We start from the raw sequence: 20872 nt of genomic DNA, 5'->3' as shown, positions 1-20872 counted from the left end.
GACTGTGCCACCAAAGTGGGAAGGGGAATGGGAAATAGGGTTCCAGAAAGACCAGGCAGCTGGGGAGGGAGTGGCAGCAGGTCTGCTGCTCTTGCATTGGTGGGGGGGAGATTTTTTTCCCCCTTGGCATTCTAAATATTAAACCTTCACTACAAAAGGGGAGCACGGAATATTCTGTATTCCAGCAGTGCAGAGTTTCTTCAAACGGGAATTTAATAACACCACCCTGGCTGTGCACTGGGAAATGTTTATTTAATTGTGTTCTTTTTAAAATATTATGGGTAGAGAAATCCAACACGATTTCTGGAGTTTTGAGTGTGAACAACCCCCAAATGCCCCCATGTTGTGCAGATTATCTGCACAGACTGATGTACTGACATGCCTTGGTGCCTGTGGGTCATCTTTAGAATGCAGGATTCTGATTCTATTTTCTCTCTGAGCCCCATTTATTTCTTTATTTTAACAGTAACAGGTCAGCAGTGTCTGTGTTTCCTGGACTGCTCCTGGCAGCAGCTGCATTGGTGTTTTTCTCCAGCAAACTCCCATCATTTCCTGAGGTCTCTGAATCTCCCACACAAGTGCAGTGGGCAGTTCCCTCTGAGCAGTGTCAGTGTGCCAAGGTCTGTCCTAACTCTGGAATCCCTGTAGAAATGTGTAGGAGATCTATGCCTTGTAAAAACCTTTCAAAACTGTTGCATTATTTATTTTTATTCTGCTTCAAGGACAACGCTCTTCAAACCAAGAGATGACAAAAAGGAGCCCTGGGCTGTATAAATATAGAATCCTTTTTATTTTTTTGGTTAATAGATACAGTACAATTTTGACTACATAAGAAAGCATTGTTTTCAGTGCATACATTCTTCAGACAGACAGGAACATGGCAGACAAACATTCCTTGTGGTTGGAGGATTACATGACGCTTGGTTTATTCCTGTAAGTCTCAAGTTACTGGCTTTTCCCAGTTTTCTTTAGCTGCTTTGACAACTCAAGGTCTAAGGAGAAATGAATTGAGTAATAAGGATGTGCCAGCTCTGGTGGCACAGGAGGATTAGGCGGGAGAACAGGGCACTGCTCAGCACATCCCACACTGGTCTTCCTGCAACCACAGCCCTCGTGGCATCACATCATATCCCAGATGACCCAACCCAGCAAGATTTCTGTCCTATTTTAACAAAATATGGAAAGAATAAATGTCAAACAAACCAACCCCTGTACAGAGACTGACTCTGAGGGTCAAAGCCCAAACTCCTCTTGCACTTCCCTCGTGTGAGGTGGTGCTGTGTCACAACTGCTGGGTTTCGTGATGTGATGTGGTGTAAACCCAGGACAGTGGATCCCAGGGTTTGGCCATTACACTTGCAGGGAGGGACAAAAGAATTATTGCTCCTTTCTGAGTTTTCCATTCACTGTATGGTAAGAAAAAAATCCCAGGCTGATCCCTGCGTACGACCCTGATCCCAGGTAACTCCTGCAGTCAGGAGAACCCAACAGTGCTTTACCCTGTTCTGCAGCTATTTGGGGGTGCTGGCCCCTGCAAACAGCTCCTGATGGGAGACAGGGACCACGGCCCCCAGCCCACATCCCAGATCCAACCTGAAAATGAGACAGGACAGCGCTCCAGTGGAGGATCCCTGGGGAGATCAGTCAGACCTTGACTGGCCAGCTCCAGCGTCCTACGGCCGCTGCCATCCCAGCAGGGTGTAAGGAGAGGAGTGCCTGGACACTCTGGGACACCCTTGGTCTTTGCCAGGCAGGGGACCAGGAGCAGGGTTGGTGTTGGTGGGACATCAAGCAGAGCAGTTTAGGCCTAAATGTGTTCACCTTCAGCTTTCAGTGGCTTCGTTCGAGACCATTACTCAGACTTTGGGTTTTTATCTGACCTTCCTTGATACCCCGAGCAGATACCGTGGGCCCACATCCTGGTTAGGACCCCCTTCCTATGAGGATGACTTGGAAGAACCTTAAGAAACCTCACTGTTTGAGGAAATGACTGAGAGAACAATCAGATTCACACAATCACCAACCTTCATTTTGCTCCAGACACCAATATTGAAAAATCAGTAGATAAAAAAAGCTTCTCCCATTCAGGGAAGGGCACACAGAGGCTTCCAGATAAGATAAAGTAGTTTTCCTTGGCTATATATTGAAAAAAATTCAATGTGAAAAAAGGATACTCTAGATTATCTAGATCAGCCTCTGCAAGCACAGAACACCTGGGAAAGAGCAGAGTGAAATGATCCTATAGCTGACCTCACTGCAAAGGCACAGCAAAGCAACCCAGAGGGCCTGGGAGAGCACATCCCAAGGAGCAGATGAAATAGAGAAAAGAGGGGACAGGAAAGCAGGCTGTTCCAAACCCCAGCCTGAACAATAACATGCAGCTGAAGGCACTTCTCCTTGGGCACCCACGTGGCAGGGGATTGTTGGAGAGAAGACAACACAGTTCTGGTGAGCTCTGAGCTCCTTTGCCCTCTTTCTCTGGGGTTCCAAGAGCACAAATCCAGGAGTGAGCACCACCAGAGGAAACCAAGGTCCACGTTACTGCAGATACACTGAGCTCTGCCAGCCCAGACAAGGCAGGTGGCAGACAGGAGTGAGTGAGAATCCCTGAGAAGTCCAAAAAATACAATAAACATCACATCATTTAAACAACTTGCCCCTTCTGACCCTCTGGCCACTACACCAGCCTTCAGTTAAAACTGAGGCACTGGAAAACTCCTCACCTAAAACAGGAGCCATGTGGTGACACTTCCAGGAATGAGATAAACCTGCCAAATTCCTCCAGATCCCTGTTTCCTAACTGAAACTAAATAATGTGGAGAACAAATGAGAGGCAGAGACACTCCCAGCCAAGAGAACTGCTCTGAAATGGCACTGGTGGGGCACTGTAAACTGGAGCCTGGCCTGCAAGCGTTAGTGAAATGTTTAGTAACAATACTTAACTCTGTTATGTCTGGGTATCTCTTTCTCTTTGGACTAAAATGTTACACATTTTACCATATAAATGAATCACTATATTTGTTGCTACTGGGTACACTATATACATCGTTGGAAGAAAAGAACAATAATTAAATTAAGGGAGGAGAGAAAACGGACAAACAAAATATTAGTAAATAAAATAGAAGACATATGTTCAATAATACTTTTCAGGCAATACTTTTGCTTGTTACATTTACTATAAGGAGGAAAAAAAAAATCTTCCACTCGAAATAAACACTGGAAACAGCTGCCCAAGTTCAGTCCCTTCACTGCCGGGGTTCTCAGAGGGCAACGCAGCCGTCAGTCCTGCTCCAGACGTGTTGGATCCTGCCACTGCAGAGGAGACTGCAGACCTGGGGGGCTGTCAGTGCAAGCAGGGTTTTAAAAGATCCTCTGCTCTGTGTCACACCCTCCAGGTGATGCAGAAGGGCTGATGTGGTTCCTGAGAGCCACAAAGGACCTCCCCACGTTCCACGTGGGTCCAAACAAGCTCCTGGCTCCTCTGGGCTCAGCAAGGTCACCAGAAACCCCGACAGTTCCTCCTTCAGAGACCGGGAAGGTGACATAGTCCTCCCAGCAGTGCTTCCCATTCTTCATCACAAACAGGCAGGTTTTGCCCTACATGTGCTTATTTTAAAGTTTGCAAGTGAAGGTTTATAAATATCTTGTTCTTACCCTGCAGTAACAAACACCTCACTGTGATGCCACCAACAGCTCAGCCACACGAACTGGCTGTACCTCCTTTTCCTTTTGTCTCATGAATAAATTATTTCCATAAGAAGTGGTTGATTACTTGATCAGAGCTGTAGATAATTAGTGTGTGATGAGAAACAGATCCAATGAGCTTTCTGGGGCTCATCAGATGAATTCCTTCCCAGTAGTTTCTTCTCTTATACAACCAGCTCTACTTAATATACAGGTGCTAAAATACAAAGCAGTGCAAAATGACCCCAAAGCAAGTAGAGCCCACCCCATCTGGAATGTGCACTGTGAGCAGGGGGCTCCTGGGGGACTGCAGGTGATTTCCTTACTGCACTGACTGCAAGCCAAGGAGAAGGAGCAGAGCAGCTCCCCAGAGCCCACCCTTCAGGTGCCTGAGCGTTCACAGTTAACGTGGGTTGGGCTTTGGAGACTTGTTTTCCCCTTTGCTGATACCCGAGGCTTGTTTGTGATTCCTTCAGCATAGCCCATGTAACCACTCACCCAGCAAAGCTCCCTGGCTGCTGTGGGGGTGTTCAGCTGTCTTTGCCAAGGTAACAGAATCGTTTTGCAGGGGTTGGATTTCCCCCCTCTACTTTGACTCCTGAAGAAAAAGTCTTTTTTGCTGAAGAAGTCAAATCAAGGAAGAAAAGGGGAGGGTTGTGCAGACCTTGGAGGAAACTGCACAGGGAGCCATTTATAGCCCAGGTTTATAACTCAGGAGGTCACAACTCTGACTGTCAATGAACATCTTTCTCATCCTTGCTTTTTCTCTTTGCAACGTGGAGACTTTTCCCTTCCTAAATTTTTAAGGTCAGCTCCGATTGTTACAGAGCAGGTGAAATGATAAGGATTAGCTGCTGGGTTTTGAAGGGGCTGTGAGCATGGGCAGGGTGTACAGGGGAGCTGGGCATGCAGAGGGTGTGCAGGGGACCTGCCCACGGGCAGCTTTGGGGCTGGAGGAAACATGCTGTGAATTCCTCCCATGGCACAATTTGTGATCCCTTCAGTCCTGCTGCAACAGGATTACCACGAACCCAGGAAGGGCTCAGATGCAGAGGGCACTGAATATCATACCAGTGTTTACCTTGGCAAGGCAGCCAGGGATAAATGTGTGGCACACAGACTTGCAGCTTAGCATGGGCTCATATTCCCAGGATCAAACTGTTGGGCGTTTGCCACAGAATCCAAAGGAAATGGTTTTTTTTTAGCTTCTTTTTAGTAACCAGCCTGTGTGCAGACAGGAAACAGAGAAATGCTGCTGCCCTGCTGGTGCCTCAAGGGGTGTGTGTTTGTATGTAACTCTTGTGCTCTCAATGAGTGTTTTGTGCACATTCACACAAACGTGCATGTGAGCTGGGAAATTCTGCTTAAGCTTAAGAAGGTTCATATTTAAGGCAGTGATTTGCCTTGCAATCACTACAGATGCATCTCCAGCAAGGCTCCCTATTGCATGTACGCTAAAAAACTGCTGTTTGAGCAAGGAGAATGCCCAGGGAAGCAAATTTAAGCCCACTGTGTTCCCTGATGGCCCAAAAGACCAGCCTGCCTCCTGGTGCACAAGTACTACCAGCTTTCTCTGGGCCATACTGTTTTCAGGAGTGTTTCCTGTGGGCAGTGGAAATTATTAAATTCAAATTGTAACAAAGGTATCTTGGATTTCAAAAATATTTCAGAAATATTTATAGGAGGCGAGATCCCAAGTTAAGAACAGTGCTTCAATGTTGGCTTTTCTCCAAACCCAAAGCATTGGTGTGTTTGGCTTCTGTTTATAACTGATCCCTTCCATCCTTGGACTAAGCAATTCCTAGGCCAGTAGCTTGAACCCTGTGTTCACAACTACCTTGACATGGCTCTTATGGAGTAAAAGGTGAAGGAAGGAACCTGTGGATCTGCAAATGCCAGTGAGCAGCCCCAGCCAGGAAGGAGTGGCAGAGTTGGGGGTTACAGCTCCTCCCTACAATTCTGATGAACAGAATGTTCATTTACTGCATGTGTGGCAATAGGCCTTTAAAGTTAACAGAGGAGGTGCTCTTCAAATGTTTCTATTCACACCAGAACCATTGTCCTGTGAGATTTCCCTTCCATTCCATGCAGGCCTGGAGACACGAGAGGATGCAGCAGGGCTGGAGGTGCAGCCTGTGCCAGGGGTGGTTACACCGGGGGGGGTGAGTAGTGGATGACAGAGTTGTAGTCTGGGGGTGGGCTGTGACATTCCAGGTTTGGATCCATGGGCAGCAGAACAGAGTCTTCCAGTGTGAAATCCATGGTGTCCTCTTCTACCTGCACTGCTGGCTGGTACTTGACAGCCTCATGGTCAGAGAGGATGGACTCCTTGCTCCTGCTGACAGCTCTCCTCCTGTGGGGAACAAACCACGGGATATATCCACCCTGTCTCATCAGCCTTGGTCTCTGTGTGCAGTTAATGGTCAAAATGCTTTTTTTAAAAAGTAAATATATAAATCATCTCAACTCTCCTTTGCAGCACCCTGTAAGACTGTGACAATCATACTCGTTGGATAAGGGAACTGAATTAGGTATTTTGAATAACTCAGTGTTTTAAAAGTAGCCTTAGGAGTAAATCCAGGAGCTGTGTTGCCCTGTCTTTTTATCTTACCGCATTTCAGTTCTCTTACTTATAAAGGCACCTGTCCTATACATGCCACAATATTCTCTCTCATTGTTCTGACACAGGTCAGTAAAAATTTGACTTTTCTGAAAGCAGAACTGAAGGCTATGACTTTTCCTGAAGTATAATAAAGGATGAAATACTGAGTAATCTCTGACAGACTGTAATTTAAAATGATACTGAAAGGAAGGGTGCATGTTGAACACACTCTTGCAGTGCAGGGCTAAATCTCTCTTGCACTGCCCAGCCCTTCCCAATCCCTGGCAAAGGGCAGCACTGTGCAGAGTTCCAGCTGCTCCTCTGTGGCTGCTGCTGCTGGAGGGAGCAGTTTCCTCTACTGCTGCCTTCCCTCATTACAGGGGATGGAGAGCAGCAACCTCCAGCACATGGAGCAACCTCAGTGTTAAAAGCAGGAGAAGCTTGGAGAGGATTTGTATCACAAGGTGCCCTTGAGGAACAGCAAGTGTTGTGGGGAGGAAAAAAGGTACTTTCTGTCACAGGCTGCCTTAGAAATAATGTTCTGCTAACCTTGTTTTTTTCCCTCTGAGCAATTCACTGGAAGAGGCCTGGGTAACTTAGGGTTGGTTCTCAAAAGAATCCCAATATGAGAGTGATTTTTATTCTTCTGCACTTTGCTCAGGACTCTTTAAAGTGCAGCTCTTTGGGACGAGCCTCAGTCACAGACCCATCACAGCATAAAGCTGCATTTTAACGACTGTAAACCAAACCTGAATAAGCAACAGTTCATCACAGAAGTGCAAAATTCAGTACACTTATTTTGCATGTCTGCATCTCCAGCTTTGTCTCTAAGAAGTGAATCCAGAAGCCCTGAGCTGTTGTAAGAGCCAGCCCACCGTGTCTTGCATGTCTAGGATGAATTTGGGTTCTGTGCAGTGCAAAGGCAGAGGTTACAGAGCAAAGCTGCTGTTCCTGTGCTTTCAGACCTACACAGAGCACTGAAACCAAACCTTTGGAGTAGCAAAGCAGAAATTCTAAAAGAAATAGGAACCCTGAGAACTCTGACAAAAATGCAGCACACTCTGCTTTCACAATCTAAGCTCTTCCTCTCTGTCCAGAGAAAAACCTGAGTGGAAACTTCTTACGTATCCCATACATTTGGCAGCTGTCCCTTCCTATACACACACAGCTTCTCTGCAGATAGATTCTTCCCTGGCCTGAGCACCTGAACCACAACTTTGCCTCACTGTTTATTCTTGTAACTCTCTTTTTGTTGCTCAGTTCTATTGACTCATGTGGGACAATTCCATGGATGCTCTGCCCTCCAATTTGCCAGGTATTAAAGCTGCCAGTGGAGCCTGAGAGAAGCCTGAAAGTATCTGTTTAACTTGGCCCCCAGCCTGCACATCTCAGAGTGCTGGAGGGAAAGAAAAGTTACTAGGATTTAGTTTGGCCACAATGGGAAACTTTCAGTCCCCTGTAGACTCTCAGCAAGTTTTGTTGGGTTTGTGACCCTGTAGGTCAGGAGACTGGATATCTGGGAATAACCCAGCACTGGAATCAGGCTGGTGTTTGAAGGACTCTTCAGTGCTGACATCAATGTCTGCTCCAAAGACAGAAAGCTGGGGAGTGAGGTCAGAAGCAGCTTTTGTCATTGGCTGTCTTATGACAGACTAAAGTGCAATTGACTTCCAAAACTATTCCTTTCATCTAAATGCATTTCCTAGTTCAAACTGTCCAAGGGCTTTGCATTTTCCCCTTCAGTGCTCCTGTCCCTGACACTGTGTCTGCCCTGCTCGTGCTCAGCAGCAGAGGTGCCTATGCTGGGCTGTGTGTTGGGATGAGGGTGCAGCTCCTTTTCCATCTGTCCTTGGGAGATCCTTTGCTCCACAGGAACTGCCCCAGCACATAAGAGCTCAGCCTTGCTCTCGGGGTGAGCAGTGCCTGGTGCTCCAGAGGAAAGCAAAGCCCCTTTGTGCCCTGAGCCCACTGTACTGCCCTGTGTGAGACAGAGAAATCCTCCCTGAGCCCCACCGAGAAACAAGTTGTGACGGATCTGATTTGCTTCATCACACAATTACACAGCTGCAGAAGTTGGTAATGGGGATGTAATGAAATCATGTCATTAAAAGCTAAGCTGGCCATTCTGTGGCTCAGTGCCTCTGCTGAGCTGGCACTGCACTGCCCAGAAGGGGTTTCCTCACTGCCTGTGCCTCTGATTCCCGAGTGCTGCTCAAAGGTGATCAAATAGGTGAGAAATCTGCTCAGAGCTGGGACTGTGCCAGCCCAGGCCAGTCCCACCATGGCACAGTGCCGAGGATGAGGTGTGGAATACCAGGACATGGAGCTGGAACAGCTGCCCACTGCCCCCAGCATGTATTACACAGTGACCACCTGTGAACTGCTTTGCCCCTGCAGAACTCGTGTGGCCTGTGTGGGGCAGGACAAGGGGCCAGAGGAGATCTGAACTTAGTCATTCCCTGACCCCAAACAGATTTGGTAACCTAAAGGACCCTCTGTCACACTGGACACATTTCTGTGGGGTGCTGGGGGGGGGGGTCACATGGAGGACATGCTGAGCTGCTCCAGCCTTGTTCCATGGGCTGAGATTGGAGCTGGCCAAGGCACAGCACTGGGCTCCTGTCTTTCAGAAAGATTCCTCCAAGCCAGGGAGGTTTCTGGGGCAGTACAGAAGTGATGATGGCTCTGGAGGAACCAATACTAGAAACTAAAAGAATGCAAAAGGGTATCAGCAAATCCCTAAGAGTGACGGGGATAATTCCCAGCAAATCCTGCTGCATCCAGTCTGTATTTCCACAGATCCCTCAGCCTGGTGCCATGTGGAGTCTATCAGGGGTAAAACCGACTGAGGAGGAGGAAGGCAGGGGTGGGAAGGCAGTACTGGGAGCTGAGGGGGGGCTGTGCAGGCAGGGCTGTGCAGGCAGGGCTGTGCAGGCAGGGCTGTGCAGGCAGCCTGAGCACCCTGAGCCCATCTGGGTGGGCACGAACGTGTGGGGTGGCTGTGGCTGTGCCCCTGGGTGAGCCCCAGCTGGGAGCCTGGGCAAGGGCACTGCAGGGGGAATTAGAGCCATTAACAGCTCCCCTTTTCCTGGGCTTTGCCAGGTCTCCTGCTACAGATGAAGCTGAAAACAGTACGAATCACATGTAGAAAAAGTTAGCCTGAATATTAAGCAATATTTCACAAACTTTTTCGGAGTTTCCTGAAGGTGCTGAAGTTGTTTAGAGGATACCACAGAGGATAATCCTGCAATAGTCAGAGGGCCTAAATGACCTACTGAGGCTTTTTCTTCCTTCTAATCCTGAAAGCATCAAAGAGCTGGGAAATCATTACTGGAGCTGTTTATTTTATGTGAGAGGGAGCCAGTTGCTATTAGTCTAAATTTTGGGGTCAATGACTTGAAGAGGAGCCTGGAGAAAGAGAGATGGCTGAGAGAAAATCCCCCTGTGAAGGGAGGGCCTCCAGCACCAAGAGCAGAACTTCCTCAAGTGCTGTGGAGCAGCTCTTACTGCTTTGCCATAAGAAGCCCAAATATATTGCCCTCACTGGGAAAAACTAATAGATTTTTGTGTCCATGTAGGAATTCTGGATGTGTGTTTATGGAAAGATGAGAAATTGGGCTGATTGTTGCCAAGTAGAGCCATTTGTCTCATGATCACATCTCTTAAAAACAGGTAGGAGCCTCAGGGCTTTGGAGGAGCTTTCACAGGTGTCTAATGAGGCACAGAGTAAGAGTGACTATTTTTTAAAATTATTTTAATTTTTCTGCAATTAAAGAAATAAAAGGCTTATTTTTCCTTCCGGTTGTTATGACTGATTCACAGTTTGCTTTGATACATTTTAGACTGAGTGCTGTGCAGTAGGAATTTCATCCTGGGTTCCCCTCTGGCACTATCAGTGCATCAGGACTGTGCTGGCACAGAGAGCTCAAGGGATTGGGATCAGGAAGTTGTTGTTTTCAACACTTCTAGAAAAAAGGTACAGGTAACATAAAATTTTCACAGGCCAAAGCCACCCACTCCTTTAGTCTGTGTCCCCTCCTGCGTGGCCAAGCTGCACAGATGTCCCAACACCCCAAAAGCATTGAGATGGAAAGCACCACAGGCAAACCCAGACTGGGGACCACAGCATTGCACAATTCTCCTTTTAGTCTTTGCTGCTTTAAGTATAATCCTGGGGAAAAAAAAGGGGCTTGCAAAACTCCTGAGCAGCTACTCATTCAAAGTTCTACTCTGGAGAGCCCAGGCCAGGTCACAGTGCAAGGGGCAGGACACAACAGTAAGTATATTTATTATCTCAACATCATAGAAGAAAACTCTTCTGGAACTACGTTCTGCCCTGGAGCAGAGATGGTTCCTGCCTTATTCTCTGAGCATCAAAAGGATTCCAGCCCAAGGTAGGCTGAATTTTTGGGGGGCACCTTGTGTTTGGACATGAGTGCCTGATGCTCCAGAGCAAACCCCATCCATTTCAATAGTATTGACTTGCCTTAGGCTCAGTTTGGCTTTAGCAAAGGCAGTGATGGGCTCTGGGTGCAGCATCCAGAGCCCAGAGAGGATCAGCTGAGCCTCAGCCCACTGGTGCTATGGGCCTTGGGCAGAACCAGATCAGCAGTGTCAGAGCAGCTGAGGAGAACTGGAGTTGGTGGGGGATGGGACAACTGAGCAGATATCAAACCTTTTATAATTTTAAACAATAACTTGATTATAGAGTCTCTGGGAGAATTTCAAAGCAGTGCTCAGCTGCAGCCTGTTTAATATTACGAGCTGAGAGTCATCCCAGCATTAAATCCCTCTGTGGTCTCTGTGCTTCCCTGAATGCTGGCTCCCTTATCCCAGTCAGTCTTTGTCTCTCACTGCAGCTTCTGCTCTGACTTTCTACTTCAGCTATAAAATGCTCAGAAATGGTTAGTCTGGCCTAAAAGCGGCCGCGGGCCCAGAGTATCAGATTCATCTTCAATAAACTCTTGACACTGACACTACATGGTGTGTACTGTTGGCAAGTTTTACACTCCACAGAGGAATGAATGCAGGATAAATAAACAGCAAGATTTTGGCAAAAATAATAAATGCAGCCACCCTGGTTTAGAAAACATGCTCAGCCTTTGAACAGTTTTGTTTTAGAAAAGAAAGACTTTGAAAAGGATCCAGGGTAAATGTTTTTGATAGAGACAGATACACAATTAACAAGGGTGACTTTATCTCCCCTGTTAAACCCACATCCCTTCTGACCTCTCCAGACTGTTCTAAATGCTTTGGAGGCTTGTTTTCCAAGTTCTCAGTGCAGGAGCACCCAGGGGTGTCCTGTCCTCAAACAAGAGGGCACTGGAGTGCTCTGCACTGTGTTCCAGCTGTTATCTGTGCCAATGACAGTCTGCCAGAGTGAAAAAAAAAGGACAAAGAAGCTGACAAAATCACTGTCTCAGCTGGACCTCAAGCACTTGGTGAAGGATGTGGCCAAGAAAAACCATACCTCTGTCCATCCATCCCATGGGAATTAGAGCCTTGGGAATGAGGGGACAACAAACAGCTGCTGCAGGGTTTGCTGTCACAGCAGCTCCTTGGAATGGTCTCCCAGGGCCTGGCTGGCACACAAAGGATCAGGTATCTCATGCAGAATGGAATCCCTATGGAAGTGTGGGCTGGAAATGGGGAGAACCCAGCTGGAGGGGGTCACTGACCCCGACAGGGCCATGGCACTTCCCACTCACTCCCAGTGGGCCTGACAGCTGTTCAGGTTTTCCTGGAAATCTCTACAGAACAGGCTGTAATGGAATTCTGGTGTTTTTCTATACCTTGCTGGACGTTGATTTTCCTGAATTTCAGCAGAAAGCCTGGAAGGGGCAGAGAGAGAACCTGCCTTTGCCAACTCTTCATCCAAGTGGGAGAAATGCAGCAGGGAGCAGCAGTCAGAGGTGACTGACAGGAATCTTTAAAAGGATAAACTGTCTCAGGGAGGCTGTTTGTGTGTGTATGTGTTGGATTTGTGTCAATGTGGCATCATGCAAAAAAATGAGGTAAATCAGCCCAGGTAAAGCATCCCAGTAATGCAGCTCCTGACATTTGAGCTCCTGTTTTCAGAGCTAGTACCATTTGGTCTCCATAGCAATGCCCTGTGCTTGCAGGAATCCTCTGCACAGCATCAAAACATGGAGCCAGATCCAGATCTCTGCTAATCCCACCAGGTACAGCCCTGCCACAGTGCTGGGACAGGGAAATGCTGCTGGACAACATTAGTCCTGAAGTCATACTCCTATCCAGCAAAATCCAGAGCATTTGCATGCTCCCTGTTAGTGTTGCCTAGAATTCCTCATGTAAACTTCTCCCTTTTCCTCCTCTCCTGCCTCCAAACATCCAGGAACTGATGGTTTTAAGGCAGCTTCTGCCTTCTGCTTTTCTCTCTGAGTGGGGCAGCCACTCCCTCCAAAACACTGGCACACTCTCCCCAGGCACTCTCACAGGAACTCTCCCATAATATCCACAATTGCAGGAGGGGTTTTCTCATCTATAATTTCTCTTTAATGTAGAAAAGTGGTGACTTGGTGTAGAACAAGGAACTGCTCTGGTAGGAAAGGTCACTGAGTTTAAGACAGAGGAAACTAATCCAAATCTCACCAACAGATTTTCAGAGGAAACTCCAGGAAATTCAGTAAAAGTGTAATTAGCTAAATTAACTGAATAGACATGGAATTCTTTGCTACAGAATCATTTCTTTTTTATATTTTGGGCAGCTGTTCTTTGAAATTCTACCTGTTGACATTTTAATCAGTAAAATGGGTTCCTATTGTCAGGAAAGTGGAGAAGGCCTGTTTCACTACTAGGTCACCTCTCTGCCTGTGGGACTGTTACTGAAATACAAAGAACTAGGAGCAAAAACCTAAATATCTGCTTTTATTCTTCTGTGATTGTACTGTGAAGGGATGAACATAAAGGGATAAACATAAATAACCTCTGTAAACCAAGCTTGAGAATAGAACTCCTGGGATCCTGGAGCTGGTGGGATCAAGGGAGTTCTCTGCAAGACTGTCTTCACTGTGGTGATAAAATAAATGTAGCAATCTGGTAAATGTACTTGCTTTGCAGTGCTTATGCTATCCTTTACTGTGCACACACCTCCCCAGCTTCACTCATGTCCCACCAGTTGCACAGGTTCCGGTCCCTCTGTGTGTCCAAGTTAAATATACACTCTGGTATAATCATAAATGTTATTTCTTGAGTGAATAAATCAAGTTCTTCAAACTATCTTCCATCAGTGAAGGAGAACACTGGAAAAGCCCTCAAGAAACAGCTAAAATATGTATATTCTCAGCCTTTTTGCTCCTATCACTTGCCATTTGTTCTGCCCCTTGGTCTCCAAGTACAATAACCATGTTTTTTTGGTGATGGGGCTGAAATTCAGAGTTGTAACTCCTTTTAGTTTGTTGGGACAGTCCAGCAATTTCCCTTTTGGAGTCAGAAACCAAATTTCAGAAGCCTTTTCTGAATGGAAGACTGTCTTTAAAAAGAGATGCCCTGAGTACTCACGCCAGAGCCATGATCCCGTAGGGCCAGGAACGGATTTCCAACCTCTTGGGGCTTTTGATCTCCTCTGACGTCAGCACCATCCCACTGTCCGACTCCTGAGGGGAAAAGGAAGGAACACCAGTGATAAACTGGGACCTGTGCACTGGGCCTGGTGCAGGGCCCACCAATCCTTCAGAATATTCCCTTCTCAGGGCCTGTGTTATCAGTTTTTATCCCGTTAGATAGATTAGAGCTCTAATGCTGCTCTGGAGCCCCAGAACACTTCCCTTCTTTCTGTGATGCTGAAACTTTTGATCTGTATTTGGAAGAAGCAGCCTTAAAATGAAAAAAATATCAAAAAATAATGTGACATTTTCCAATTTGAAATTGATATTAAGCATATGGGTACCATGTACGTGGGATGGAGGTACAAACAGACTGAATTCAGAGAGAAAATATCCAGGAACTCTGGCTGGGTTCCTCCAAGAAAAAGCTCCCTAAATACCTCCTAAAAACACACTTTTAGGAACCCTGAAATTTGAAGGAAGTGGGAGTTCAGAAGCATTTTGCAAATCCAAGTGTTTTGCAAAGTTACAGAGCCTTTGGTTGTGGATTTTTTATGAGCCATCCAACAAAACTGTCCTGGTTCCAGTTAAGGTTGAGGTTGTGGTTCTGCTGCACTGAAAGCTGAGCCTCTAGGTTGCAGTTCAGATCAAGCTGTCCTTGTGCAAAGTGTTGTACAAGTTCTCAGACACCACAGTCCTCAATTTAAGCAATTTAAAAATATTAAATATTCTGAGGGGTTACTTTGCATTTGAAATCTTTTGTAATGCTGGACAGTTGTATGTCTGTCCAAACTGAGACAGCAAAAGACTCCAACACAGAAGTGAAACTCTAGTTAGTCTTATTTTACCAGTCAAACTAATTGGAATATAAAAAATAATCCCAGCAAACAATAAATAGCAAGCAAAAGCTTTTTTTATAAATACTTCAGGCATATATCAGTTGTTAATAAGATCAGTTTAGAAACTGGTTTCCAAAGTATAAAGTAAAATCCTAAATTAACGAGGTCTGTCAAAGCCTCAGTAGAACAATGCTTGTCTCTGGCTTTTATCTGGACTGTTTCCCTTAGAACACATGGTCCAGGAGCAGTTTATCTGAGGGCTGCTCTGCATTTCCCTTACACTTGTCTGTTAAACCAATGTCCACAGGGACTGCAGATAAGTGGCACAATTCCAGGAAGGTGTGGTAGAGCACTTGGAGAGATCCTGGGCAACTATTTGAAATAATGACCTAATGTCTCTTAATGTCATGATATTTAAGATAATTTTAGCAACACAAGTGCACTTAATTTGTCCAAGAGCAGACCACACCATAATTTGGCTTTAAAAGATCCTGACTGAAATATCACATTTATTTCTGATCTGATGATGTGTTATTACCCTTTTTTTGAAACTTTTCCCTCTTCATGTAAGGACTTGCTTTAAAATTCCCTGAACAGGGAGCACTTGGGCAAGTGATGCTCGTACTGGCAGCAGTAATCTCTCACTGATACTGGATGGGTGTAGGAAAGTCTTTGTGTGATTTAGAGGGACAGATTTTTATCCTGCAGGAGGAAAGAGGCAGAGCCTGAGAAATTTCTGAGCCTTCTAATCCCTGAGATGCAGTGATAAACAAGACAGAAATTACAGCTGGCAAAATGTCAGGGAATAATGGGCCTCAATTTGTGCTGACCAGAGAACAAGTGAGCAATGGACTCATCAAGGACATGAAATATGTCCAGGATAGGTTGGAGCTGGAGACTTGACCCTCCCTAAGGGGGCTGGCTCTGTCCAAGAGGGACTGTGAGTTGCTCCTCACCATCTGAGCCCTGCCCTCCTCCTCTGCCAGGCGCTCTCCTGAGGGTTCCATGCTTCCCTCCTAAACTTTGATCCATTTCAGGCATCCCTGGAGCACAGTGACTCCTCCCTGGTGCACAGACCCTGTTCCTGAGGCAGAGGGTGTGGGCAGCACAGGAGCTGCAGCCAGGGAGTACCTGAGCCATCCAGGGAATCCAGGAGCTGGTCTCTGATTTTTTTAAATACGGAAGGAAAAACAGAAAGAAAACCCCTCCAACCTGCAGTTTCAGAGGAAGCCAACAAGCAGAACCATCATTCTGAAACAAAACAAGCTTTTGTTTTCCCCTGGAGTGAAAATTAAACCCTTTAACACTCTCACTTTAACACTGTTCACTTTGTGTGACCAAGAGCAGGATCTTGAATCTTGGTCTTGTCTACCCAGAACTGAACACCCTCACCCCCACCAAGTTATTGGCTGTCTCAGCCAGCCTGAATGTGTTCTGGACACATTTCCCTCAAAAAGCCTCATTTAAATGAGCTGCCACTTTCCTATGGTGGAAAAACATATTGAAATATGTAATATAAAGGCCTTTGGCCTGATCAAAGCCAGGGGAATCACACATGAGCTTCTCTTTAAATTATTTGTTAAGTAAAACGCAGGTCCCTCTTAGTTGTCACGCAGACCTGTGTGTGAGATGCCAGGGCCAAACCTTCTGCTTGATTTAAAGCTGTTTCTTACCAAATAGATTTCACAAGCTCTAATAAGTGTTTCTGGGGCTGGTGATGAGTGATCTGTGAACCTGGTGGGGAAGGAGGCAGTCACCTCACTTACCTCATGCATCACTTTCTCCTTTTCCACTGGCACCTCATCAAATGTCTTCACACTCAGGGGTCTCTTCTTGCTGTTGTTGCTGCAACAGTAAAGTGGAGGGGTCAGCCCCAAACCCAAGCAGATGCTGCAGAACGTGGTGGCTCAGTTACACCCTGACCCAGCTCAGCCTCCTGGACCAGTTTTCTTATTTCATCCTTTGTAACTAATAACCAACACCCTGACAAATTTGTCTGACTCTTTAACCAGCACTATTGAGAGAGGACATCAGACAGTGCCCAGCTCCAGGGAATCCTTCCCTCCCTCCCACCCCTGTCTCAGTTTTCCTCACCCAGTTTCCACTGCACTCCAGCGATTCACTCCAGGGTTCAAGTTTTCTTCCACAGGGCAAGTTTTGGGGTTGGATTCTCCATCGGGACTCAGGGTGATATTCAGTGGAATATAGTCTTTACCATCCTAGATAATTCATAACAGGAAAGATCACAAAGCTGGTGAAGTTCATTTTGTGCTGCATCTCAGTGTAAGAGGTTCTGGTGTTCTACAGAGCTTTACACTGGGAAAGGACTGGATTTTATTTCAATTTATCTTTATGATGTTTCTTCAAAGTGATTGTGATGTTCCTTGCATCATTCCTACATTCCAGATGTGAGGCTATTCTACCTTCAGGGAGGGGCAGGACACTGATCTGCCTTTCAGGAAAGCAGTCTCTGTACTGTCATTCCCTCTTAGGGAATTCCAAGGGACAGCCCTCAGGGACACCTAAACCCAAGTTTAAGCCCTGGAGAAGGGAGGGAGTGGCAGGAATTCCCAAACCCCTGGGGCTGACAGGACATGAACAGAGTTTGGAATTGGTAAAAGCACATTGCCTATGTGTAGACTTTTTGGGTTTGTTCAGCTTCAGTTGGGAAGAGCTGTAGTTGGGAAGAGCTGGTCCTTCAAGTGGGAGCCTGGAAGGATTTTATTTCTTGTCCTTCCAAGGAATCATAACGAGCTCTGCATTGTTATCACCCCCCGCAGTAAACCCAGAAATGACTCTGCCTTTAAGGTCTGAAACTATTTGTCCAAATTTCTCTTTGCTTATTTTTTGTTTTTAATTTTGAGAAGCAGTTAAGTGCCCTATTCCCTTATCATGATTTTTATGTCTCCTTAATTTACTTTGGTTATAGAATAAAACTCCTAAGCTCTTAATGTTGCAGACTGAGCCCTCTTCAACTCAGCTCCACTACAGTTGTTTACAAACAGGAAGAAGCTGTTTGATTTCTTCTTAAGCTGACAATTGCATTTCTGGTTGTTTTTAATGAAGAAGAAAACAACTGAATTAACTATTATGACATTAATAATGCTATACTGACTCTCAGAGCTTTAAACTGCATAACTGTAGAGCTCCTAAGAGCACTGGTGGACGTAATCTTGAAAAATGAGAAAGTTCAGGAAGTGGAGGAAATCAGGAGTGAAGTTGAAACCAGAAAGAAGGGAGGTGTGTGTGGGACAATGATTTTAAGATTTACTTTTATTTCTCATTATCCTGCTCTGATTTATTGGTAATAAATTGTATTTTCTGAGAAGGGCAGTGATGGGGTGGTTTGGTGGGCACCCAGACAGGCTTTACTGTGCTGGAATCTAATTAGAACTGTTGGTGAGATAAAGCACTGTTGTTCCTCTGAGGGGCAACTGGGCCTTTTTCTAATGAATGTAACTTTCTCCTGCTATGGATGGACAGACATCTAGTTTTAAAACATAATCCCCTTTGCATAGTTACCATTTTCTTTAATCATCCTAGCAGCCTTTTTCCTTGTGACCTCTGTTGTGAGGTCAGAGGTAATCTTGGTGTCCAACAGCCTTTCCCTGCTGCACACACAGGTATCCACATGCACACACCAACACATCAACACAGACACGTGTGTCAGAGGGAGCCTGGCGTGCTGTACCTGCTGCACACTGGCCTGCAGAAGGTCTCCCAGGCGCTCTACGAGCTCGGTGAACGTCGGCCTCTCGGTGGGATCTCCATGCCAACAATCCAGCATTGTCTGGTACCTAGGGAAAAACCTCAGGGATTCAGAAAGGGAAAGGAAAGAAACTTTGATTCCAGACTGTTTCATTCCCCTGCTGCTTGGTTTGGTCAGTCTTTGGGTGGTTATGGGTTAGGACAGGCTCAGATCTCCATGTGCTGGAATTCTGTTCTAGTTCCCCCATGGGATGGTTTTGGCTTCCATCCTTCTGCCTCAGCTGAGCCTTCAGGCTTTTTGTTTTCACCCAACTTCAAATCTGGCTGCTGGGCCCTGTGATATTGCTGAAATAAGTCATGGTTATGGATGCTGGGTTTCTGTTCCAGAGCCAGAAGTCAAGGCAGACACAGGGGTCTCCTGAACAGAGATCCAGGAACTACAGCTCACATGGTGGACCTGTTCATCTTGTTGTTGGCAAAGGTCAGGCTGACTTGGCCTGTCCTTGGCATTAGTCTGTGCTACCAGGACACTCAAGGTATGAACAACCACAGCATTTACTGAAAACAAAATACAAAATAGCTGAGGTGCCCTTCCCCCTCTTCACCTGAACACAATCAAGTTTTAATACTTAAATGACACGTGTCAGCTCTCAATACACGAGCAGGAGCTCTTACACTTCTGGGGTGGAGTACTCTGGGGATCTCATCCGGGTCCCTTCCTTGAGCCGCCGGCAGAAATCCTCATCTATCTGCACTCCAGGGTACGGGGAGGCACCTGGGGGAGAAATGAGAGGCTTCAGAGTGGCACAGTCCCTCTTTCCCAGCCCAGGGAATTAAAGACAAATCAGTGATCTCTGCTGAGCATCTGGGATTACCCAGAGTCTGGCAGCAAAAGAAGCTTGAGCAAAGAAGTTGCAGTTACTTCCCGTCTACATGTTCTGCTTGGAAAGCTGTTGCAGACTCACTCTGTCTCTTCAGAGATTTCAATCACAGTGTGTCCTCCACATTTGTGATACACCCAGGACCACTCCAAGGTAAAATAGGGCAGAAGAGAACTAAATTTTATTAGTTTGAGACTTTAAATGACCTCTTGGTCAGTGGTAGAGAAGTTCCAGCTCATTGGGTTGGTTACATTCAATAAACTATTAGCCTGCCAATCTCCAGCACAGAGTGAGCACACACAGTCAGTCAGTCCTGCTCATCCTGCCTTGCCTTGGAATCTCTGGCCTGGCTGGTGCATAGGGAGCTGTGGGCACCTGGCTCCTGCAGAAGGCCCCGAGAACCTGCAGTTCAACCTCAGGTGTGGAATTGTGCTTCACCAACTGAGTATTGTGTGTATTATCCAGTCCTACAGGCAAAACTTCCTTGAAAATGACCTTGCAGCTTTTTAGCCTTGTTTGCTTCTTAGAGTGTGTGTTCAGAGTGTCTTCAGGGCCACTGCAGTGTCAGTGTGAGCGTTACTGTCCCTGAGAGGGCAGCTCGTGGCAGCTGTTATTGTTCTCAGAGGTAGAGCACTCTGAAGGGACCAGTAGCACTGTATTATTGCACAAAAGTTGGCCAAAAGTCGGCCAAAAGTCATGAACATGAATAAAAAAGTCATCATTTGCCTGTGTAGATGGTTCTCTACAGAGGAGGGACTGGTGTAAATGCATTAAATGTGCTCCTCAACTAATGAGCTATTCAGAGGTTATGCTCTTTGCTGTATGACATCTCCAGTGCTCCATAAATAAGGGGAACAAATATATAGTTTGGGAAAGTGCTCTGGCATCTGAGTAATCCAGACCTCACAGGTAACATTCAAGAGAAGTCTGTGCTGAAGTTTGAAAGGTTACTGAGCCTGCTGGGATAGACCTGAAAGATCTGTAAACTTCCCTCCCCTCCTCCTCAGCAAAGGCTTCACATGCAGCACAACCTTGTCTTGCACATTCTAGCATCCAAAAGCTGGATGATGAATTTGGAAACAATTTAATCAAGTCTCAGCACAGAGGATTGAATGGAATCTGGATCTGTATCCAGCCCTCGAGGAATCTGTGTATGATCTACTGTCTATAACATTCCTGCATATTTCCTGCTATTTTTCCCCCCATTTGGAAACACCATCATGTGCTGTGCACTTGGGGGCACAACAAGCACACCAGAAATCCTTGCATAAAAGCAGCCAAGAGGGTGCCAAAATGTGGCTGCTCCCAGAATTATTCTGCTCCATGAATCTGCTTGCTCAGTCTGCAGAGCTCTGCATGGGGAGCTGAGATCCTGGCAGCTTCCCAAGAGGGCACCTCAGCACAGCAAACAGGCTCCAGTGACATCCAAGGCTCAGGGATGCTCAGCCACAGCACATCTGAAATTCCTGGATGTGCAAGGAGCAGGTCACAGTACTGGGAGTGTTTCCAGGAGTTCTGTAAGTTGGAGATAGTCACTAGCATCACTTCTGCTTTGTATCTGGATCTGCCTTCCTAGATTTGCCTTTCACCTGT

At 46.3% G+C, this 20872-nt stretch overlaps 1 protein-coding gene across 1 annotated transcript in view; it reads right to left on the bottom strand.

Annotated features, from left to right (window-relative positions):
* Positions 1–767: 767 nt before the first annotated feature.
* LOC135421605 (vascular endothelial growth factor receptor kdr-like) overlaps positions 768–20872 on the bottom strand; it is a 132289-nt gene continuing 112184 nt past the window's right edge. The window contains exons 25-30 of the mRNA XM_064670207.1: positions 19074–19173; positions 18382–18487; positions 16785–16909; positions 16457–16535; positions 13808–13902; positions 768–6037 (exon numbers count right to left, since the gene is read on the bottom strand). Of these exons, the coding sequence (XP_064526277.1) occupies positions 5833–6037; positions 13808–13902; positions 16457–16535; positions 16785–16909; positions 18382–18487; positions 19074–19173 (710 nt within the window). The 3' untranslated portion in view covers positions 768–5832. The remainder of the gene's footprint in view (positions 6038–13807; positions 13903–16456; positions 16536–16784; positions 16910–18381; positions 18488–19073; positions 19174–20872) is intronic.

Source organism: Pseudopipra pipra, chromosome 13 (genome assembly GCF_036250125.1).
Source record: "Pseudopipra pipra isolate bDixPip1 chromosome 13, bDixPip1.hap1, whole genome shotgun sequence".
NCBI classification, from domain to species: domain Eukaryota; kingdom Metazoa; phylum Chordata; class Aves; order Passeriformes; family Pipridae; genus Pseudopipra; species Pseudopipra pipra.
The sequence above is the reverse complement of the archived record's forward strand: the minus strand, read 5'-3'. Positions and strand labels throughout refer to the sequence as shown.